Consider the following 25,497-nt stretch of genomic DNA (forward strand, 5'->3'; position numbering starts at 1 on the left):
ATGAAACTTTCATAGGATTGAAGAGAGGTAGTGTTGTAACGTTTTATCTTTTGGTTGTGACTAGTACTAGCAAGCAGATAGTGGGTTTATGTAAGGTAAGGCATTTTCACTGGATTTTATATAGAGAACAGCTGCAAGTAGGGGTGGATACCGGTTCGGCTTAATAAGGTCCAGAGATTTAGGTTCAGGTCCGGACCTGGGCCTTATCCTGTCCAGTTGATGTTTTGTTTTATTAGACAAATATTAAGCATAGAGAACTGATACTGACACGCACAACTATAAACCTTTCTTGGAGAGAAGACTTTCAAGATAAACCAGTGTTTGATATTTGAATGTTGCACTTATTCAAATGTCTTTTTTTGTCAGAGGGGAAACTCAAAACACTTATCAAACAAAATAGAAAAATATATTTGTACTTTGTTCAGTTTTTTTTGGACTCAGGTTTTTGGCTTTCAGTTTTTTTGGACTTGGTTCTTGGATGTTAAAAAGGTCCGAATCAGGTCCAGCGAAACGGTATCCACCCCTAGCTGTAAGACAAAGTAGTAGCTTGGTTTTCAGAAATTAGCAGCCGGTGGCCGTTGCATTTTTTTGCATTTGCAATGCTAGCCATTGTCGCCGGGAGGCGCTTTTCACTTGCCTTTTTCGTAACAAAGCCTAGCCTGAACAAGTCACCCATCAAGCATTTATTGGCTACCGCTACTGGTAACTGACGTGGATGAGACTGTAAACACTAGACAGCAAGGATGAACTGTCTCGAGTATTTCCAAGCCTCGGTAGCGATGATTTACTATCATTGGCTAAGTGTATTATGACATACACTTGCTGACAATACAGCCTTGTCAACAACGTACCAATTTAGATAATGGACTCTTTCTATTCTAATGGTCTGAATGTTTCTCAGAGATACCTATTCATCGAAATGACAACAACAAGGGATCATGTTTCTGATGGTTAGGGAATTGTTGACCAATCAGTGTGAATGAGATATGTACAACGGTAATCCATCATCCATCTAAAAGTCGTCCCATAATTGTAACTCCATAGAAACGCCTCCTCTGTAAACCGCACTTGTTTCGCCAGGGACGAAAGTTAAGATGGCTTTGTTGTGGCAACACTGTGAAATATCAGCTCCCTAAGGTATCATCGGCGTGTGACGCCACCACGGATCTCCATTACCTGTTGACGCAGGCAGGGTTTACCTTGCAAATTACAGGATACTCCGAAATTAAGCCATATTTCCGGGCGGTGTTGTGAAAGCCAACACAAGATCAGAGAGCGATTTCGAAGAGACGTACAGTCTAGCAACCGAAGATTCACTTAAAAGACACGCATTCTGGTGGACTTTGCACGTAGGTGAGTCTTTTACTGTTTCCCTGCTGTTCCGTAGTTTGTTTCGGTGAATTTGTTGTGTACTATTAACCTGCTGCCTTACTCTAACCAGTAGAGATTTGGATGCCAAACGCTACTTCAGTGTGCTAAAGGTTAATACCACATGGTATAACTGATACGTTGTGCTCAGGCTGAATCATCTGAACTGAGCGAATTGGCAACAAATACAGATGGCGTGTTACTATCAATACAGCGTTTATGCAATACTACTAGTGTGCGCGGATTTGCCTGATGAATCCTGGTCAAGCATAGCTCCAACTCATGTCTACATACAGCTCTGTCGAGATCATTCCGGTTTCTGTAAGTGGTCTTATATTACATATAGTAAGATATATTACATTCGCGGGTTACAGGAAATAAAGTCTTTATCTTGTTTGTTCTTTCAGAAGCAGGCGTTTTACCCATTTATGACTAGGATTTTTCCCTTCGAAGTTCCAAATTCATCACCATTAATTCTATTAGCCCCAGTCAGTTTATCAATTGATTACTACAGTTTTCCGCACGAGGTTAATAATTCATCTTCATCAAATATCATTAGTCATACTCATAAATACACACACACTCATGATATCAAGATATAGAACGTGGCATAGCTTGATTTTGTGCGGCTTAGACCTGGGTGTAAGTACCCCCCCCCCCCCCACACACACACTGACACACACACTGACACACACACACACTGACACACACACACACACACACACTTGCTTCGCCTCTTTAGATTCTTTTGACACATCTAAGCAATTGCAACCAGTATGACATTTCGCTCTCATCATGTCCCCTATGCAATTTTCTAGGCACCTTTCCGTACGTACAAAAAAGGGTCACATTTCAAAAGGGTACGTTTGTGTTACGGAAACCCAGCCCAGCTTAAAGTATTCTCCACTTCCTTGGCAGCACCTGTTCATAACAGTTAACACTACTTACCCGCACCGTCTCACACCCCTTTTAAGAGTATATACGTACAGGAGCCCGTATGTACATTCCGTTCTTGTCACGTTGCTAGAACACAATATAGATTTTGAATGAGTGAGACGATCGAGCCAGGGGAGTCCGATTCTGAGAATGGTGCATAGGCTACTATTTTGCCCAAACAAGCATCTTTCTTAGGTTTGAACATATATTCAGCTTGTAACGGGCAAATGATAAAAAACCTGCGAGTTTCTAGCTCGACTGCATGACCTCTAGCCTACATTCTTCACGAGTCTGTTACTCTGTCGTTTAAAGATTTAGCCAGGGTTTTGAAGGTTCCCGTCCTTCTTAGGTGACAGTGACAGAACAAAATAATGATGACTAAACACTAGTGGCTAAAATACATGACAGAAAAGAACAAACATGATAAAAGAGAGGGGGCTGTGGAAATCTCGATGTCATATGGGACTACCGTACAAACCGATACAAAAGCATTTCATATGTTATAATAAGGCCATAGTGATATAGATTTCCGGCGATTTTCATTGTCAATATAGAAGCTTTAAAGGGCCCCTTTGTAAACTATGCATGGATGATCCACTGATTTTTTTTCATGTTTTGTACACTATAAAAAGTTACTGCAAGCAGTAAGACCTTGTTGTCATCCAATATAAAGTTTCTACAGCGGCTGGCGATACTTTAATCTTCTTTTATGGGGGAAGTAAAGTTATATTGTGTTTGATGATTAATGAAATAGCTACGGAAACACACAGTGTTTGTTCACCAAACGTCAGGCAGAATCAATATGCATCAACAAGAGTTTTGTTGGGTGATTTCTCCCGTGTGTGGAGAGACAGAGGTACACATTGGATGATGATGTTGTAACATTGCCCTCTATTGGCCACCCAAGGCTCCGTGACGTCATATACACTTGACAGGTGTTGCTCCTAGTTACGTTCCTCACAGACTCGGCAGGGGACAGAGCTTAGTGGAGAATTTGATTTGGTGGAATGATTGACCTGCTCGGGGGCGCTGCAGTAATTTACATAAAACTCAAGTGTTTTCGATGGCGTTCTTTTTCTCCTGTGTTGCATCATAAATCTGAAACTCTCAAGCTTAGTTTCTGAGTCATTTGCGATGATAACCATGGTTTCAGCCACACGTAAGAGGACACTGGTATTTGGTATTCGAGGGTTGGTTCAAACCTGAAACCTCGTAGCGGATTGTCGATTCTATTCTATTTTGTTACCCTTTGCCTGGTCGGGTTGCGGTCCTTTGAACAGCTGAATTACTCCCTACTATGAATGGCGCGTGACCTCAAAGACCGCTGTTGAGTTTACTGAGCCCCTGTTTGATAGCAATTTGATTCAGTCCATACCAAAGCTGCATTGTTGGGTTGTACACCGTTCTCGCTTAACGCGAGGATTATAGCGATTACTGTTCATAAGCCGAACAATGCCGATAGGCAAACAGTTCGTTTCTGGTGAAACATTATGGCAGTGTTAAACGCAGAAAGCAAAACATCCTTCAAATAAGGCATTTTACCATTTTTGTAAGACCGGTATGCTCCCAGTTAAAGTTTGACATATTTTAGACTATATCCTGTGTTACTCAATCTCTCGTTGCTATGGGCAGATGGCCGCATTCCGTTTAAGAGCGCGATTTAAGTCAGGCAATTTTTTTTCGTGCCCTTAAAGTTTCGAAAACTTACGATTCATACGAAATGCATGTAGATAGCTATAGTTTCCAAATCAAAGAAGAGATGCAGAAACGTCAGAAAACAACACCCTTTTTTTAAATTGAATTCTTCTGCCAGAGTTTAAATGTCAGGGTGATACTACCCGCGGTGATAAACAATGCCATCAAACGTACGATAACACGGATATGGAGTAAACGGTTGTTGTGTTTTCAGAAATATCTGTGTCGATGGCCAGATAAGACTTAGGTACGTTTTGAAGATTTATCAATCATAGATATAAGTTGTATGTTGGAAAATATAGCAATACAAATGATATCAAATTTTTGCATGAAAGTTTATCTGTGTTGGTATTTGTGCATGTTTCATCAGCGTGTTACCTTAAACAATGGTACCTTGATAAAATACACCTCTCCACCCTCCCCATTGAACACAGCAACAATGGCATTCATCATTCATGGATTCTTATTCAACCATCACTGCGATAACCCTGTGTCACACGGCGTACGCTTTCACGATGGTAGATATAGAGCATTATCTACGAAGTTTTTCGGACATCAAATGCTGTAAGATGCTTGCAGTAATTTTGTCACCTTATCTGCCAGTGCCCACTTTTTGTCTTAGATGATTTTGCTGTGTACCCAGTTCTGTTTGTGCGCTGCTTCATATCTTGATTGATTCCTCACCAAATGTTGATATCTGTTGATGACGCCAGTCTCTTAATTAGATGTCCCTCGGTGTTTAATTCCACTGGGTCGGTGTGACATTTGTCAAATGTTGACACGGACTGGCTGGTCCGGTCCCTTACACATCACGGGACAGCAGGGTAAACCTCGCCTCAATGTTTATTGACAGGTTGCGGCAGTGTTGAGACCCTGTAACCGTGGCCACCTCCATGTTTGTCACGCCAAGCGCACTGACCATAACGGTGACGTTAACCCGTATGTCACCAGAAACTGGTGTCTAGGGAAAATCCTCTTATCCCCCCAACTCTTTTTCAGGACATGTCACTACAAACTGGTGTATAGGGAGAATACTTTTACCTATCCCCCCGGGGCCCCCACATGTACATGAAATATCATTCTATCCCCAGTCACTCATCTGCTTCAGAGTTGATCCCACAACTTTGTTGTCGCGCTAATTGAAGATTCAGCATGGTGATATAATCGGATGCATTTCGGATACCCAACTACGACGGGGATCATTCCAAATGCAGGATGTTTTCTTGATTTTCGAATGCTTCTAGATCATATTACATTTGTTAAGTTCCTTATATAAACAAAATCGAAGTAAACAGTGAGGTTTGACCCTCTGAAATACATTTTTCTTACGAATTCATAATTTCACAGGAATTTTGGGATGATCTATCTCTTTGATACCAAAAGGAATTTCTGTTGAAACGAATTTTCTCTCATATTAACCTGCAACCTGGGGGAGTATACATGGGTGATGGGTTCACTTTTTTGTAATGACTGGGGTTTATCTGACTGAGTACACAGTAACCATGGTTACGTATAAACACGGGATTATCTTCTTATGTCATCCTCTCAACCTTGTCTAAAGTCTGTCTGTACTTCCCTATGCAGCACTTTATGTCTACAAGACCGAGTTGCCATTCTAAAAATTTATAACGACGTAAGAAATGCGTTGTTCCCGTTTAAAAAGATCATCCACTGCACAGGATGGTATTTCAAATATCAAACCGCCATTACCGGGGAGAAAGTACTAGTAATCTAATCCCGTGCAGGTCATGAATTGTTAAAATTCTATACTGCTAACGCTTTTAGAATAGGACATGTGTTCCCATTCTTTATTTAGTAGCAGTGCCACAAGCTACTACAAGTGTTCTCCTTCTCCATTTAGTAGCGCTGCTACTAGATGATCATGAAAAACGGGAACGGGAACGGGCCCTATTCTAAAAGCGTCAGCAGTGTGTTGAGAAATCCTTCTGCGGTGAATTATGATAGAAACGGACCCGTAACCCGTAAATTAGAAACGTACTCACTACATGCAATCTACTGTAAATTAAAAAGTCAGATATCTGTTCATGAAGTGACCATCGCAAAAAAGGCTTCCAAAGCTTTAGGTACACACATGTAGACGTTAAAACATTGCAACGTTACAGTTTCCTATATTTTAATCCGCTGGCAAGTTTCCTATTTCAGTTTCTGTGAAATGATAATATATGCAGTTAACAGAAACATGATGTGGTCTATGAGAGAAAATGTGTGTTGTAAACTTCAAGGTAAAAAAAGTTAGCCAGGCTTGTTGTTTGTGTTAATAAGGCGTGTCTCGTGATGGAAGTGTGTTTGTGTCTATGTACATGTATCTGTGGTGGTGATACAATATTGACAAAACATGGCGCGTTGCTTGGTAACGGGGGTTACATATATGCAGCGTCACCTCACCTGCGCAACAATCACTCTGAGCACCAAGCCCGGACCCTGCTACAATCAGGTGCGTTAGCTGCTTTCTCTTTCCTTTCTTTTATTGTCATGCTTATGTCTTAATGTATATTGGAAAAACGTGTATATTCCTGAATCATTTCAAGCTTTTTCCAGTATAAATTTGATTCCGATCACATTCGTTTCGTTGTGGTAAGATAGAAATGATGAAATTCAACGCCATTTGAGCATTAGTATCTGAAATTGCCATACGCGGCCCTCTTCCCTTAAAACCACGTCTTAAAATCCATTAAGTAATTTGTGACCATTAGTGCGATCGATATTCTTTCCATTGTCCTCATCAATGAACAAAATAGCTTAAGAGATGGAACATAGGATAAAACGTTACGTTTTACACATGGGGTTTCGCATTCGCAAACCAAATATCATCTCAGATGGCGAAGAAAGTGCTGTAATCCCTATAGTCTATACCCACCGTCTCTATTTTACGCCCACTTGAAACTTAACGTCACATCTTCCGCGGCTGACGGAGGTGAACTAGAGAGGTGACGCACGGTCGCATGATATCATAGCTCAATGTTAAAGCCTAATAAATCCCATCAAAAGGCATCATTGTAATCCTTACATACCTGAATAACAAGCCTGCCATTTGCTACTTACTACTTCTCTTTATGGGTTGAACCGTTCCCTTGAAAGTCAAACATAGGAGTGGATTTCCGCATTCAATACATGATGCGCTGGGTGCGGTTAGAACCACGCCACCAACATGTACCTCGTGACGACGACAGAAGCCCCACCACGCATGGCGACTCCTCTCTAGTTTCCAGTGATCCTATCCTCGTAAGGCCATCGGAGTCAAAAAGCCCTTCCGTAACAACAGTACAATATACTTGAATCTATTTAGTACCGAGCTATCGTCCCTCGTAGAAAGTGAAAGATAATTTCGCTCAGATAAACACAAAGGACATATTTTTGCGGTGACGCACTTTATTTCTACCCGCGGGCTTTCATTTGACAGTGGTGGCTGGACAGTGACGCGAAAGGGTTATAGGGGGATTTGCCTTCGCATGCAACTTATTCATGCAGCAAAGCCACCACCGGTAGCTTAGATCTAAAGAAACATCAGGTGGGGAGATTCACAGCGAGTGCGCCCAGAGCCGCCTAAAGCACTGCCACTGGGACGTGAATACGAACTTCAGTGTTTCACTCCTTTTAACCCGGACCGTTCATTTGTTCACACAGAACAAGCAACAGAAACAACAAGACAAGACTGAAGATGAAGCAGTTTATCCTGACAACGTTCTTCTTCCTCGCTATCTGCAGAACAGGTAAGCTTTCTGTGATACACATTGTTTGTACGTAGCATAAAACTGTATTATTCGATTCGGGGTATTGCGGAACCTTAATTAAGCTTAAACAACACTCATTGCAGATTTGTGAAAGAAAATATGCGAAACATTGTTTGAGGCTGCATTCTTTAAATTGTGGACACGGAGTTACATTTAAAATGGCCGATTTGTTCTGGGTATTCCCGTATCGTATGCAAGGAGATAACCTTGGCCGTAGGTGTGGTTTTGATATGTCACGAAACTGGAATTAAATACCGTATATCCGAGATATACCTGGATATAGCGCGTGTCAATGTTCGTGAAACATTCATAAAGAAGCTTCTCGCTTAGATAAAGAAATCTCTAGGTGATTGCATGTATTTAAGGACAAGCTTGAATTTCTATTCCTCATTGCCAACGTTCAACTTTATTGGAAAATGCTAATGCGTTTTAAGCGCGGTAAAAAGTGCTTCTCAGATAGCTTAATGGATATGTTATACGGCAACGATACCATAGTAAACGCGGCTGTTAAGACCTTGTTGTGAGTCGGAGTGTGCAGACTCCATAACAAGCACTGCCGGGTAAGCTTGGATATTAAATGAGGGGAAGAGACGTGTAAACATGGCTTATGTCTGATCAGTGTATTGCCGGAGGGATTGTTGTGAAGGTCGTCGCCATGACTACCAGCCCTTATTTGTACGCCGTACGGTCGGGTTTGGGGTATCTATGACGACACCGAACTCATTAAGCAATTCACGAGGGGGTGTATCAATACAGGTATTCAGTCCTATCCTCTAGGCTGACAGTAATTAAACATAGGTGTGTGACGCGTCATGTGTCCTCTAAAAAGATAGGCTATTTTGGGCATCTTTTAGCGCTAAGTTTGCGTCAGCTTTAATGGCGAAGGTTGTTCATCTATACAGTTGAAAGGAGAACACACGGCGTCGGAAGCCTTACACAATAATCATGTTTGACGTAACGATCGGTTAGACGTACGTTAAGTGAAGCACGGAGATCACGTTGACTCTGAGTCAAGAAATGGCACTTTGTAAATTTGCATTCCAGACATGTGCAATGACAGGAGACGAGCCTCAAGGGGGCGTAAATGCTAATAGACATTAAGGTGTGTTACATTTGCCCATTAAACTGCCTGTTAACGCGTTGGCATGGTAACCAAGAGAAACACAGTTATACAGGGCGTCGTGGTGATTGGCTGGATCACGGGCGCAGCTTGTCAGTCTAAATTAAGCATGACTGCCATTTACTGTGCCATCAAATGCGAACACACCCTGAAAGGGATAACACAATGATCACATGTTGACACGGTCTGTTTTCTAAACGTGTAATTAAGGGGGTGTCTTCGAGGGGGTCGGCGGATATTGAGAACCGTGCCCGCCCGAGGGAGGACACGCTGGAGCTATCACTAGACCATGACAGTTGTGTTGACCGTCTCACGGACGCGCTAGTTACCGACATGCCCGACGAACTGCGGCTAGCCGTGCGGCCGACTTTGTAGTGGGCTGATGACTGGCAATGATTTGTCAATAGTCTCATTGGTAAGAAGTTACCTCTATCTGGTACACCAGTTAACCACAGATTAACTATACAACTACTGACTAAAGCCCCGCGATATCTCATACCGGCATCGAAAACATAAGCTTCTTGGCGAAGGTAGTTATAACTTAAGCGCAAAATACAAATGGCTTTATTAAAGACTGTTTTAAGAACATCAATTTGGTGTACTGATTATCAAAGGGCAAAGGAAAACAGGCATAATTTCTGTAATAAAATATAGCACATGACAAATTCTGGGTATCATAAAGGTGCCAATGGCTGTGGCTAAGGATGCAAGTACAGTTTTCTGTGGAGTAATATCTAATATTGAATTTTTCATTTCAGGCTTTTCACAAGCCACTACAGCTGCTGCCACTACAGCTGCTGCTGCAACCACAGCTGCTGCAGCGACTACAGCTGCTGCTGCAACCACAGCTGCTGCAGGGACTACAGCTGCTGCTGGGACTACAGCTGCTGCTGGGACTACAGCTGCTGGCGCAACAGCTGCAGCGACTACAGCAGGTGCAGCTGCGAGTACAGCTGCTGGCGCAACAGCTGCCGCAACTACAGCAGGTGGAACCAACGCAGCTGCCACGGCCACCGGAACGAATGCCGCCGGCACAGCCGCCGCTACCACCGCCGCAGCCTCCACCGCCGCACCGACGGCCGCGGTAAGCTTACAATTATGTCTACCAATCATTATTGTAGGCTGGGCATCCTTGTCAAAAATTAAACTTTAAGGAAAAGGGAAAAATGCTGTTGATATTTCCTTTTAGTTTTAGTTGTAACATTGACATGTCTTCTTTTGGCTCTTGTCGTCTCTGAAGACGGTCGACAGCTTCAGTCTATTTCTCAGCTTAGCAGTCAGTCATGATCTGCAGCACTCTGGGGAGTCCTAGCTTTGCAGCGCCTCTCGTGACTAATGAGTCCAATTCTAGCATGACAGGCTCTGCTGCAGAAAGTGCAGTGAAAGACTTCGCTGACGTTTATCCTCTCAGTTCTGTTTTTCCTTTTGTACATTGACATGTATGAATTTTCCATTCATACATTGATATGTATGAATTTGGTATATCCTAACCCTTGCCACCTGTTTAACACAGCCCTTGACGTGCCGCTCCTGCACGGGAACCAGCAATGATACATGCGGGACTGCATCGGACACCACCACCACCAACTGTACAGGGCAGTCATCCTGCCACGTAAGCTTACATTCATTCATCATCTTAGGGCCCTGTCACACATGCGCGTATATTCAAGTCCACACGAGTTGCGTATAAACATGTTTTGGGTTTAGGTTAAGTTTGCAGCCAAAGAAGTAATTTCTTTGGTTCGATAACCAGACTGCACGACGATGGGTCAAAGTAGAAAACAACTTCCTCCCCGCAAAATTTACTGAAACCAAAAAAAAAGGTTACTGCTGAACTCATGCGCACTCGAACATACGCACAAGTGTGACAGGGACCTTAGGGCCCCCACAGTTTTGCGTGTATTCATGTGCGTATGAGTTGCGTATTGTCACTTTTTTGCTTTAGGTAAAGTTTGTGGGGAAGAAATTGTTTTCTCCTTTAACGCACATTTGTGCAGCCTGGTTATCGAACCGAAGAAATTACTTTTTCGGCTGCAAACTTTACATAAACCAAACAAAAAATGTTGATACGCAACTCATGCGGACTTGCATATACGCACATGTGTAAGGGGGGGGGGGGCTTTAGCTTTCCTACAACAGTCTAGACTTTCAGACAATTGTAAGATGATTAATAGTGATGCTAGTCATTATGGGCTATGTGAGAAATAGCTTTCTTCTTTATTTCTTTTGTGAGTGTTCAAAAAAGTACTTTTGTAATATCGCTTGAATCAATCAGTGACAATATTTGCTTGTATTTTCATTACCAGGTGTTCCACAAGACATACACCAACAACACCGTGGAGGTGACCCGCGGGTGTTACACCTTCGAGGGGACGAACTACGCCTGCGCGTCTTCGTCCGACAACGGCTACGACAGCGAGTACTGCCAGTCCGCGACCGGGTACACACTGTGCTATCAGTGCTGCACGACCAGCAGCTGCAATACCCAGCAGCTCACAGGGGGCGTTGCTGCAACGCGGCAAAGCATCACAGTCATGATCGCCACATGTCTGGTCGCCCTACTGGCCACCATGTTGTAGAACCAAAAATTCTCACAGACACTTTATTGACATCTAAAAACCCCTTCCTTAAAATAATTTTATGTTCTGAAATATTTGCCTGCGAGCTGGATCTCTTGGAGTGATGATGGTCTGAGGAGTGCCAAATGTAACTAACCTGGGTGTTACGTTGATAAAAGTTAGACATCCAGGTAATAAGATACGCCAAAAGTGATTACTCAAGCAACTGGATAAGATTTTGAAACAGTCAGACGTTTCAGGCAGCATCCACTGTCTTTCGTCAGTGACTAACGATAGGACTGAGAACACCAGGTTTTATACCAAAACTCTGAATAGTCTTGAATTAATCTTCTTTTAAAGACTACTTCAAGACATCCTAAATTGTCTTAACCTCATTAATATATCTATTCAGAGTTTTGGTATAAAACCTGGTGTTCTCAGTCCTATCGTTAGTCACTGACGAAAGACAGCGGATGTTGTCTAAAACGTCTGACTGTTTCAAAATATTATCCAGTTGCTTGAGTAATCACTTTTGGCGTAACCTGGGTGTTAACATTCTCAAGAGGGGTGACTAGAAATTTTTTTCACCCGCTTTTATTTTACGTTCACCAATTTCTTTTCAAAAGTTTTGACGACATTTCTGTTTGCCCCTTGACTCTCTAATGCAATAAATATTTCTACCGTAATATTATAAACTGTCGATGCCGTCCAATCATTGCTACTAGACTGTTGAACATCAGTTGTATATGGCACTGTTTGAAAAACAACAACATTTTAACAGTCATTTCCTATTGCTGAGGGATATCAGTCCCAACGATGCAGGAAATGACGTCATCATGTGCTATCAGCTGTTGTCAACACATATTTTAAAAGTAGGGGTGTGAAACACGGTGTTCCTTAGGTCCTGTACCATGTCTCTTGCTGCTGCCTAATGTGTGTATATACATACGATCTCCAAGCAGATACGTAACGCTGTACTGATTTCTTTATTCGTATTTTAGACAGTACGTTAATACATGTATCTACCGTTGTCTAACAAAGAGGCACAAAGAAGGCTATTCAGCACATCTTCTTGGAGATTGATATACAAATTGTGCTACTTTGCACTACGCCTGATTACTAAATAAAAGGATAGAGGTGCGGGTATGTTTTGTATGCACATAATACTGTAAACTGTCTACTTCAAGGGCTACGAAAAATCACATTGATTTTCAGCATTAAGTAAAACTGTATTGTTGTTGTTGAAAAGGTGACTGTACAGATAAATGTGTTCCGATAGGAGACGTGTAGCTCCGATGTTACATGATGTGATGTATACAACAGACGGTACATGTCTGATGTTCTATGACTCCCTGAGTGCGATCCCGTGACAGTGTGGGATGAAAACGTAGGGCAATTGTGCTTACACGGACGTTCCGCAAGGTGGCGCACGTACATGGTTTAAAAGACATGTGCCATTCGCTCAACATTGAGAACAGTAGTTTCGGCAGTAGATAACATGCATCAGGCCTCTCTTTCAGACGCAGGACAAACCATAGCCGGGTAAAAGAATCCATCTTGTGAACATCGTTAACATTTTATACATTATGATGATTAATTTTCATGGCGTTACATGAAAAAAGCACGTTACACGAAAAACAATGCTACCAGTATACATCCGCACAGCCAGTTACCCCATGTTAATGACTCCGACGCTCGAGGTTCCAAATGGCACTAAGGGATGATGGATAGATGATGTACATGTACCGTAGAAAGAGTCAGTGCTCTCGGCACGGCCGTTTCTAAGTTGTATACATTGACAGTGGTGTGTGTTTTATATGTTCATAAGTTTCAAAATAAACTGTCTATTTTACGTATACGTTGTTGTTTGGTTGTGTCTTTGGTTGAGTTTGATAAGTATACTAATCAAGTGTCCAGTGAAACTAGCGATTGTAATAATCCTGCTCAAGTAACGAATATATCGAATCAGTGTGGCGTTTAGGGCGACTTCCAAAGTACAAGATATCGGCCCCAAACGTCACACAACTTCATATATATACACAAGAAAGGAGGTTGTATGATATAAGGCCGCGGTGACTTGACGGTTCACAAGAAGGCGCATTTATGACAATGACAATACACAAAGCGGAAAGGTCCACCACCCAAATCCTACAGTCTAAAACCCGACATATTTCTACACCACACAGCACAGTTTACACATGGATACCTCTCACATGCGACTTTCTACCCAGTGTTCAAGAGTTTGGGCCGTATTGCATTTGGCACCCGCGTCATAGAAATACACATGTACTGTGTTCTGCGACCTCAACCACACGGTAACTTGTCCCCCATCCCGTGATTCCTCAGACATAAATGTCAAGGTCTTGCCAAACTCCGCCCCTGTTCCAATTTTCAGCCTGACCGGTCGTCCTATCTGGTTCTTGAGCCCAAAATGCCTTCTTGATGACGGTTGACCTTTTCCACCGTGATACAGTGTCTCCGGCCACTGCTTGAGAAACGTCGTCTATTTTCATCACGAGTTAAAGTAGAAAAGTCCAACAATTTATAGGATGAATAATCTTATCTAATACCTAGGTTTGTTCTTGTGTAAATTCTGCAAATAAAACCTCTCTGCCACGTTATAGTTGGAGTACAATTCTGACTATAAATGCGGGCATTTATCATGTGTTGTAAGGACAATTTATAGGATGAAAATCCTATCTAATACCTCGGTTTGTTCTTGTGTAAATTCTGCAAATAAAACCTCCCTGTGACGTTATGATTGGGGTACAATTCTGACTATAAATGCGGGCATTTATCATGTGTTGTAAGGACAATTTATAGGATGAAAAATCCTATCTAATACCTCTGTTTGTTCTTGTGTAAATTCTGCAAATAAAACCTCTCTGTGACGATGTGGTTGGGGTACAATTATGATTATAAATGTGGGCATTTATCAGGTGTTGTAAGGACAATTTATAGGATGAATAATCCTATCTAATACCTCGGTTTGTTCTTGTGTACATTTTGCAAATGGAAACCTATCTGGGACGTTATGGTTGGGGTACAATTCTGACTATGAATGTGGGCATTTATCATGCGTTGTAAGGCGGACACGAGAATACGGTCAGACGGGCCTAATGCTCTATCCATCAGGGTTTGAGAAAGGCTCGATACAATTATTGGAATTAGATACACGTAAATCACGTATTACCGTCCCATAAAGGTGGTTTGTCACGAGTGACTTGGTGAGATTGTGCCATTATGTGGCGTCGAGCGGCGGAAAATGCGTTCATGAATCTTACCTCATAGCGCGGGGGCGGCTTTTTGTTTCTGCGTGACATATATCAATTTTTCTATAATGGCATTTTAATGGTTGTCAGTTCGACTTGAAGTTCCAAAAGATGTATAGGTCCGATTTCTGAGTGATTGAAGAAGAATTGTAACATAATCGATACATGTATGTAAACTTCACCATGCAAGTCTAATTCAAATAGTCAGAAAATATATTGGGGATTATGTAACGTCTTGACGGATAAGCACATGACAACAATTCAAACGTGGCTTTGAAAAAGGATGACGGATCGATAACCATATATATGTAACTAGCTAACGAAAAAGCGCCACGCTTCGTCCTCAGTCTGAGGTTCGACCGCTTTACTTCACATATATGTAACGGAAGATCAGCATAAAACAATATTTTAACCATTATCCCTCTGTAAATAACGGCATGTGTATTTATTTGTTTGTTTGTATTGCATAGCCGGTAAACCGCATCAAGGCGTAACACACCAGGTTTGTACTGATCAATGAAGAGTACAAGCTGCATATCCAGATTTATATGATCCACACACACCGGGAAGGACCCCTACTCTTTTCGATAAGTGTGTTGGGTTGTTTAACGTGCTTGAGTTGTGGCTCTCCTCAAACACAGGACCTCCATTTAACGTCCTATCCGAGGGACGTCCCTAGCCAAAGCTAGGTACTCCTTTTGCACCTGAGTGAAGTGGGGAAAGTCGTGTAAAGTGCCTGGGGGAAAGTCGTGTAAAGTGCCTTTCCCAAGGGCACAACGTCAACGGGACAAATAAAGGAACCCCGGATTCGAACCCGGTCTCTGAGTTCTGGGGCCAAACACCCTGCCACTACGCCACCGTGACGCCACTGTGAGAACAGAACATGACTTTTAAATTGTTTGTTTGGAAGTCTGACGCACAGGAAGACGAGCATCACAGAATAATTCATATGATTATTATTTTGTCTAATTTTGATCTATTTATTTATAAATTGTAATTAGTAATTTAATAATGTACAGTGTTATCACACTTATTATGTTTACAAATCAACTTATTTTGCAGTTCCTCTTCTTTTCCATTTGTTTCATTAGGACTTATGGTACAATTTGAATTTGTTCTTTCGTTAATTTTGCTTAGTTTTGATTATGTGTAATTTTGTAAAAATTCCCATTGTCTAGTTTAGGGGAGGCCCATGAAAAAACACCTAGGCTTCTGACCCCCTTCCTGCATGTTTACTTTTTGCCCTAATTATCTTGTTATAATTGTACATACATGCAAATAAACAATAAACATCAATAAGCAAAAAAGCGTCACAGTTTTATCATGATTCTTTGTTAATTTGGTGAGTATAGAAGTGTTTGTTTGAACATCAGGTCAAGGAAATACATGCACTTATGTCAACATTGAGATCACAAGAGACGAAATAACATGAGCATGTTTCATGTATGACTTTCTTTAGATTTGTTATGAAGCTACTGTAAGTATGGTGGATACACAGCACTGTTAATGTACGTTAGTACGCCTGAAGGAACGCCCTTCAGTACCATGGACGGGAGAGGTGTAGTATTCGAGACGACGTCACACGGGTATTTACAATACCGTACCGAATACACATATATATGTTATTGATCCTAAGGAAGGCGAAAGTGGTCGTCGAAAATTCAATCCGTGAATACCTTAGTGTTGCAAGAAAGTTTAGCATTGTATTATGATCACTACCAACACAGAGGAGCTTTCATTACATATATTCTTGTATACGTGAAATTGTATTTTGACACAGTCATTCGGATCACGTATTTCCTTCCCCAAATATGGGCACGTGACGTTCATTAGCGTCACGTCATTGCTCGGGAATCTCTGTTAAAAAGTCAAGTCAGCGGCAGACTAGGAGGGGCCAGAGTAACTAACCAACTTACTGATCATAATTACGTCTCAACAGCCCCTCCCTGCGTGAAATATCATTGCCTAATAAAATATCAATGTCTCTTTGACAATCGAGAGGGCGGAAAATGACATTTTGGACCCTGCGTTGAACTTGACAGTTTGACAAAAGAAACTTGAATTCGATGGTTACAACGTTGGCGAAAACTCTTCATGTGCCAAAGATGGGTCAGGGACTTATCCTGATCCTCTTATTTTCTTTCAATATCCTATCTGCACCTCGTTATTATTGATATTAGTTCACGAATCGCTTTACCAGATTCGATGAATGTGAATTCTGTTAAACACAATGAACACCTGATGCATCTTCTACTGTTCAAAAATAAGTCAAGCACTTCTAACAAAAGATGTGGCTTTATAATTTTTCGGAGTAGAAGCAACATGCTGATATTCTCGTGAATAAATGAATCGATGAATAAGTGAGTGAGTGGGTAAGAGAATGAGTGAGTAATAGAATTAGCGAATTAATGATCATGAATGAATGATTGATTGATTGACTGATGAAGTGAATGAATGAATGACTATATGAAAGAACGCATGAACGAACGAAAGAACGAACCGGAAAACTCAGCAAGGACAAAACTTAGTGCTAAATCTCAGGCGACACATCGGAGTCATTGACGTACTGAATCTTTTATCGCCTGCCATTGAAAGCCGAACAAATGACTTCCTATAAAAACAGAGTATCATAAAGAGAACCCTGATCGATCTAGTCTATAAAGTAGATCTTGCGGAACTTCTGCGTGATTGGGAAAGGGGGCGTTTTTACGCGAGAGGACGTGGGTAATGTGGATGGATCAGCAACAGCGGGCAGCCATGTGGAGCATTACCAATCTGTGAGAACAAGGCCCGTCATTGTGGGATAATAGAAGACTTGACCATGGTTCAATATCACCCTCTGACTCAGCAAATAATAAAACCTCAGACAAAAGGGGTCATCGACCTGTAGCTCGTCAGGGTTAACGAAGATTGATCATGAGGGTTCTACAGGCTTAACCAGGCGTCGGCATTAAATCCAAACATCGTTAACACGCTATTTCATTAGTCGCATTAGTGTAGCTGTAATGAAAATGGATTTACTAATATAACAATACATAAAGATGCTGTAGAGAGCTGATTCTAGTGATATGATTGACTGTGTTGTTTTCCTCACCTCGGGTATTTCTGAGAAATGATGCCATCTATTATGTTTTTATTACACCAAAGTAGCGGCAAATGGGATGTCTGGATGTCTTTGCGAAATCACGGGGATTGTCACAGTGTGCAGTTATTGTCATAAAGTGCTCCTATTGGGGAGTTAGAATGAGAGTTCATCACGCTTTCTTTCCTTGTTGTTTGATGTATATGTTATTGTCATGACATCCACAGGTGTTAAAACATGATTGAAGCTTAAATATTAAGCCACGTTGTTTTGTTGTTTGGTGGAGAATTCCCAAAGGCACAGTAATGGTTTGACAAGTAGCGTGATTAGGCCTATCCTAAAGGTAGCCAAAGCAATATTAGGGCCCGAAAATCGGATTTTGAAAGTCAATTCATTTAGTTATTTCTATACATGATTAGTTCAAACAGCACTATCACAATATATAGGAACGTCCATGTTACAAAAATACGACGTTGTACGTTGTAATGTGAGAACTCACTGAAAATCGTGGCTGGAGTCTTTGTGGGCTCGCGAAACTAAGGGGATCTTCGTACTGGACGATTTTGCGCGGTTTCCTAAAAGTATGAAGTTATTACGCAAATGTGCTAATTCCCACTGCTAAACAATGTTAGTAAATGTCAGTACCATAAAGATTTCAGCTATTTTTTTATTTCCATTTTTTTGCCCTAATGTTGCTTTGGTTGCCTTTAAGTAAACGTTACGTCAGAACGTAGATACGCGTACTGTAAATCGTGGTACTTTCGCGGTGGTTATATTTTCGCGGGTTTCGCTGTAGTCACTGTGCCGCGAATTTATGACACCATAAATATGTCTCCCATGAATGGCTATTGTACCACAGGACTTGCTTCAATGGCGAATCTTAAACACCATGAAACCCCATTTTCCTCTCACAGTATTTTCAAACACTGTTCAGCGTAACACTGGTCTGTAACATTTGGTATGAAAACTGACAAGCTGACTTGGTAAGCGCCCCTCCCATGGAGACTATAAGTCTAATAAAACCGTATGTAGTTGAAAGTTTCCAGACGTACACTTTTTTTCTAAACTTTTTTTATTGCATTTCACAAAACGAAACAGCACATAATAGAAAACAAGAGAAAACAAAGTACAGGAATATAACATAAGCCACGGATCCAAAACAATAAGTAAAGGCGGAAACAGAAATGAGCTACTGTGTAGATATAAGTAATATCCAGAAAAAGAAAGATAACAGCATCCAGACGTACACTTACCGTTAATGTTAAAAGCGTTGCTGACTTTTGTCACAAGACCGCCCCCCCCCCCCTGCCACAGTTATACGCCTGTAACCATGGAGGTGAAACCCATAGGAACAATCGAGAGACAGTGAGGGATCGGTGTGTAGAGTTTTAAGTATACGCTGCACTTGGAGTGGTCATAACGTTGCCTCATATGCGAGTGCGGGAATTGTAGTATGTTCCCAAGGGGCCGATCTCTCAATGTTAATGCACCACCTTAGGGATGGCATCTCTGCTCATTTCCACCGGAGGGTCACTTTTCACGTCACAAAGGCGTCTTCAAGAAACACAGGATCAAGTAAAGCTAACACGTCTCGGGAGGATTTTCTTCAAGTTCAAGTACATGTGTGTACAAGGATCTTGCTGATCGTCTTGCATGATTGAAAACTTCGACTATATACAATCTTTTCTTGGTCTCATGCCAAACCCGTTTCCATTGGCGAAAAGTTTGACTAGCTAACGTCTTTTGGGGGCGAACCTTTTACTTAAAGTCGTTTCCAACTTAGATTTTTTAAGAATAGTTTTCCTTCGGCCTGAATTTGTTGGCTGACTAAGATTTTGCGAAAGTTTGACAGGACATAGATCCTCACATGCGGAACATTTGCTTCTGGCTTGTCTATTGGGAACAGAATCGAATGGAGTCTGTCAGGATCCATCTGAAATATCGACGGGTTCTGTGTGATATGACAATCATTGGGATGATTCTTACTTCACTTTGTCACGGTGGCCTCACAATGCGTCACTAATGGCTGACTTTGTCTGTGATTGGTTCACATAATCTGACAACTTGATCTTTCTCAGTCAGTTAGATGGCGAATCTGAAGCCCATTGTCTCCAGGAGACGCGGAACATCTGACAGCTGGGTTGAATAGCGAGAGTTACGAAACTATATCTGACTATATAAGTGTCTTAAACTCATCAGAATGATGCCAAGTCTCATACCGCATCCGGATTTTAGGTTTCCTTCTAGACAAAGGGTAGTGGAATCACTGATGGGATTATATGTTGAGTGACAGGACGATACACCATATCAAACACTGGCGTTCTTAACATTTAGAGTCTGAGTCCAGGAGGATTAAATAGTCTTCCAACCTTACACCTGATACGCTGTGCCTGGAATGTCAACTAAGAGACATTTTTGGCCTTGCCAGATTTGGAGAGAGAAAGTACAGTGGTTCGTCTCCGATGGGACGGTTGTAGCGAATCGTTCATCAATCAGGCGTGACACGGTACTTTATTACTGCCGGAGGGGCGGGTGATTGATCGTCATGTACCGGGACGTCGTCTGAGAGGGTGGGAAAGTTATTACTTTCTGGAACATGTTGAGAAATGGCATATGGAACAATGGGCGTATACATGCACACCCCGACCAATCAAACCACGTGAATCGCATTGAAACTGAGATTCGTATGTCTCGTATCAGCCATTTCCCGACAAATACCTTTCTAACTTGTGTTAACGACTACATCTGACCAAACAAACTCGCCAGTGAGATGGTGGAAGGTGTCAACTTCCAAAAGACGTTTTCAGATTGACAATTTTGCCACTTTGGAAGTGATTGAATCCGCCCGCGATTTAACTTCTAGTTTCTACTACTTTTCTCTAAAGTTAGCGTTAAATCGCGGGCGGATTCAATCACTTCCAAAGTGGCAAAATTGTCAATCTGAAAACGTCTTTTGGAAGCTGACACCTTCCACCATCTCACTGGCGAGTTTGTTTGGTCAGATGTAGTCGTTAACGCAAGTTAGAAAGCGATTTGTCGGAAAATGGCTGATACGAATCTGAGTTTCAATGCGATTCACGTGATTCGATTGGTCGGGGTGTGGAGGGAAACAGACAAATATTTCTCGCCATGTTGGTCGATTTTTTTTGTTACGCAACACCGTAATCAATGGCACTGATTTTCTAGGAGGATGATATGCCGTAAGCCATTCTATTTTAGGAAGTCCTGTGGGGATAGCTTTTTCCATCGGTGAACAATTTTCAAAATTACATGGACATCCAAGGAGATGACTTTCAATTTCATCGCAAAGCCCTGTATCTGAGACACTCAGTGCACCATGGACCACACTCTGGGTCTTACTGAGCAGCAGTCCTATATACTCAAGTCGCCACCTTCTGAACTTTCGTCCCCTTTTTATACCGTCCGCCCATCATTCACTTCTCAAAGTTTCTCTCCGCCATTCCATCTATCATCCACGTGTTCCTCCCCCAGTCTCTCGGTCATACCGCCTGCTGTGTGCTATTGCACCAATTCTTTTGTAAGGGACAATTTAGATATACATACTTTATATATAATTATTGTAGTAATTTGACAATGTATAAATGTATCTGTATATTATTCTTTTGTTGTCACATGTACTTGTCCCAGTGGATTAATGTGTACAATAAACTTTAAGATCTTTATTCATTCAATAAAGCTTGGTGAATATGAAATGATGTACATCGTAATTACATGAACTTCGACGATAATTTCAAGAGATTTCTCTTCAACAGTTACTGAACCCCACTATTGATTTCACTCAATCAGTGGCGACTAAAAGCTCTTTTATCCAAATCCTTGTCCGTCCCAATCCTCCCGATCATACATGTATATCCCCAGTCCGTCCAGGCTAACGGAAATCATTACTGCTTACTGTCCCAACAGTGTAGGCCGGTTCTCATCATAGAAAACATTTGCCTCTAGGTGGACAACACGTGTGGGCGGAACTTTCAAATCTGATTTGATTTTAAACATGCTAACTGAAGTCAAGTAGCTTCTAAATCTAAACACCACTTGAAAAGCTTGACGAAAATGTGGACTAAATGCACATCGTACATTTGATTGTATCAAACTGAAGGTGTATATACCCTGTTTTGGGAACAGTTTTTAGTTGATGGCACAATCTATTTATAGACATTCAGAACATCCTTGTCCCTCAGCATTCTCCTAAATCTTTGATTACCTTCGCAAGGAAAGTTATGTTTTCGGTACCATTTATGATATGTTACAAGACTCATGAATAAAAATTTATACCACGTTTGGCTGTGTCGAGACCTGTGTCCTGAGGTCATGTCCATGTTTTCCCTGCAGTCATGCCTTGACATATGTTGAAAAGGTCGACAGCGCCCTGACGGTCGTCAGCGGAAAAAAACTGTATTGTGGATCAATAGAACACGACTATTCGACTTATCAGGTCCCAGAGAAAGGTAGACCGGTCGACCGCGAGTCGTTGTTTGCACCGAGAGTCAAAAGTCGTGTAACAAGCTCCTTATCGGCTAAGCAGCAGGTACAAGTTATCTAACTTCCGCGGATCTCAACATCTCGGGACTTCTTAAGAACTGACACGAGTCACGACTGAAGTCAAGAAACGACTTAAGTCTCAACATATGGAGGAGAATGGCGTAGAAAAGATATCCACGTGGGCGTTAGGGTGCAAATATATGGAAATAGTTCGCACGAGAGGCGCCTGGCTCCTGCACGATTGTGTAATGAATGTTGAACTTGATGTATGAGAGTGTTAATTTCTGGTGCCCAGAAGTGTGAAGGAAGTTAAGTTAACTCTACATCTTGCTCCAACATATCTTTATCAGAGACAAAAGACGAATGAGCTGCTTTCAGCGTTCAAGACCACATACATTTGTCTTTAGACATTAATAGTATACAGTGCCATAAGCATAAGGCCAATGGCATGGGGCCTTTAGGAAAGGGCACCAACACCCTCTGATAGTGCCTGTATGCCAAGCAAAGTTGCTCTGACTAACGTTAAATGTTATAAATACGATGGTAGAGGGCTCTTACTCCTCATGCACTGGCAGGCTGTTTCCTCTAAATGACAGCCTATTGCATTGGGTTCTATATTTTGCAATAACTTGAATGCAAGTACAAACGGATCATAGTCAGACTGAAAGGGCAAATACATTTGTCATAAAGTCATAATCCCCAATGGACAAGCTTCCCCTGACTAATACAAATAACGTTTGCTACTTTTTGATTTGTCTTTCATATATTTTAACATGTTATCTAAGTGTTTAAAGTTATGACATACACAATGTACGTTGGAAATATTCTATCATAAAACTTATTACATGACAATCTCACTGTTTCTCCCGAACTTTGATTCAAGTATTAAAATGGATGAGAGTCATCGACCGGATACTATATCGACCCATACGAGGAAGTAATGCCTGAAATGTGTGTGTAAGTTCGGTAATGGATAAACCGTGTCCGGGTACGGGAGGGCTTCTCTCTCGTACCATTTAACTTGTCACAAACTTATCAAAAGGGAATTAAAAATAACTAGATGATGGATCAGTGTGATGCACAGAGTGTGTATTCAATCAAGTTGTGACTTCTGCATTTATTCAATACCATCATCACTAATATGATTTAAGAAACGAGAATATTACACAAAGCATACATCTAGTAGATCAAATGAAAATGTATACAACCTGTCTGGTGGAATCGTGCTTGTAGGCGTATTCATCTGTGTTATCAAAATGCCCTTTTTAGCACTAAAGGTTATAAGGTATGCGATTCAGAATGAGATCGTGGATATTATACATATATCTGCATCTAAGTAAGACAATGCTAGTGGCTTTTGGTTCGTAATTATAAGTCATGACAATGGTAGGTCTAGATGTTTAGTATGGGTGCATCATGACTATCTGGTTCCTGTAGCGGTTCTCATTGAAAGACGTGACATGTAATCCAACCAGAATTATAGCAGAACAAAGCAGAAATATATTTACGAGCGACGTGCAGTAAAGTCACCCTATCGGAGATCAAGGTGAGTTGTCCCATATCGGCGTATTGATTTTGTTCGGTGTGGTACCAAGAACACATGAGGCACCGCCGATACCGGGATCAGTCCGGGACGGCAAGTTCTGCACACGCCCACTAGGACAGGGGTTGGGGGATGCTGCGATGAAGCGCGGCGTGGTAGCTCCATATAAATGACTACTTCTACCTCCAAGAGCTGATTTTACATGTACATCAGCTGCAAGGTAAGTGTTAACTCCTGCACCGTCTCATTTTGCTTGCTAGCTGCTGCATTGTGATTAAATTAAATTAAAGATACATGCGGAAATATTAGGTAGCTGAGGGCTTCGCCCGTACAGAGCTAGAGAGATGGGTGGAATAGATATTGCACATTGCTCCTGCAAGAAGTAACGTTAACTTTGTATGACCAAAAGGTAGGAAGTTACATGAAATGATTTAATAAAGACGCAAAGATACATAGGTTCATAAAATGTTTATAACTTCAAGGCCTTTCAAGGTTACTAAGTGCGTATGTGCATTACCATTCAACCCACGTCGTCTCTGTGGTGGAGCGAGTTGATGAGAAACTGTACCCCAGCGCCTTTAATAGATTTCCTTTTTTAAGGGGCAGACGTGATGACAGATTTATCAAAAGTAGCACCTGTATCCTCCTCTAAATGGTTCTTAATCGTCTGTATCATACCACCTGGCGTCGTCGCTCGACTGGAGACAAAATGGAGCTATATCTGATGTGGCGAGAAATTCGTCTCGAAATGAAAATCACCCACCCGTTGGAGCAGTACGTTCCTTTTTAGTACATCTGGGTGGATGTGAGTTGCGGAAACTATCGAGGATCCCCTAGTGATTTTCCAGCTGCCAGTAAAACCTATCTTTAACATCCGTCACAAGAGGACAACTCTAAAGTCCTGGACAGCGACGCACTTTTCAGACATATAATTACCGTTAAACTACGAAATAGCATATTACATATTGAAAGGCTGTGCCCTTCTCTGGTCACTTTGATTGTCCGGAGAATGGCGTCATTGACAAATCATTACGTCACTGATTTTTAGAGTAGAAGCAATGGAATCTATGCCGAGCATTGCAAGAAGAAACCAAATGAAGTCATGCACTTTGCACTCGAACAAATTCATAGTTTGTCCTCCGTTCATTTCACAACTACATTAATGTGTTTTTTGTATACATTCGTTAATAATTTGAAGAGAGTGGGAAAGGGAAGATTTAAGAACAAAATCAAATGCAGAATGTGTCACTCCCGGCTTTTCCAAAAGTAGACCGTTCCGGATACATATGTCTGAACCAATGAGTAGTATCGTACCATAGCGCAGGGCTAGGGTTCTAGGGTTACAAATAAATTTACGTGCATTTCAGGACCAAAATAAATAAAAGAACTATAATCTTTAAAAGGAAAGGAAAAACGACTTCTGCTGATCCTTCAATTCTTTCTAACAGTCTAACAACACCAACTGGATGCTGGTCACATCCAAATATGAAGAAATAGATACCAATTATTCTTAACAGATATAAGTTCATAAGATAGATATAAGTTTATTGCAAGTTCTTGCCCGTAGGCTAATTGCAAGTACATGTAACATGAAAGGGCGGACAGACAATATATAACAATACAGCATGTGACTTTTCTAGTCTAGATACTAACACTAAATTCTATCTTATT

The 25,497-nt window shown here is 41.5% G+C and overlaps 1 protein-coding gene across 4 annotated transcripts; it reads left to right on the forward strand.

Moving 5' to 3' along the window:
- The first annotated feature begins 1,114 nt into the window (after positions 1 to 1,114).
- Positions 1,115 to 13,285, forward strand: LOC136439752 (uncharacterized). Of its 4 annotated transcripts, none has more exons than XM_066435317.1 (5): positions 1,115 to 1,353; positions 7,645 to 7,730; positions 9,630 to 9,955; positions 10,385 to 10,483; positions 11,178 to 13,285. In XM_066435317.1, exons 2-5 carry the CDS (start codon positions 7,679 to 7,681, stop codon positions 11,448 to 11,450), a joined length of 750 nt encoding a protein of 249 aa, XP_066291414.1. In that variant the 5' UTR covers positions 1,115 to 1,353; positions 7,645 to 7,678; the 3' UTR covers positions 11,451 to 13,285. The 4 variants fall into 4 exon arrangements, with proteins under 4 accessions (XP_066291414.1, XP_066291416.1, XP_066291413.1 ...); XM_066435319.1 differs by having other exon boundaries at positions 1,115 to 1,349; XM_066435316.1 differs by lacking the exon at positions 1,115 to 1,353 and adding an exon at positions 6,327 to 6,454.
- Positions 13,286 to 25,497: the final 12,212 nt, after the last annotated feature.

This window comes from Branchiostoma lanceolatum, chromosome 8, assembly GCF_035083965.1.
Source record: "Branchiostoma lanceolatum isolate klBraLanc5 chromosome 8, klBraLanc5.hap2, whole genome shotgun sequence".
NCBI lineage: Eukaryota > Metazoa > Chordata > Leptocardii > Amphioxiformes > Branchiostomatidae > Branchiostoma > Branchiostoma lanceolatum.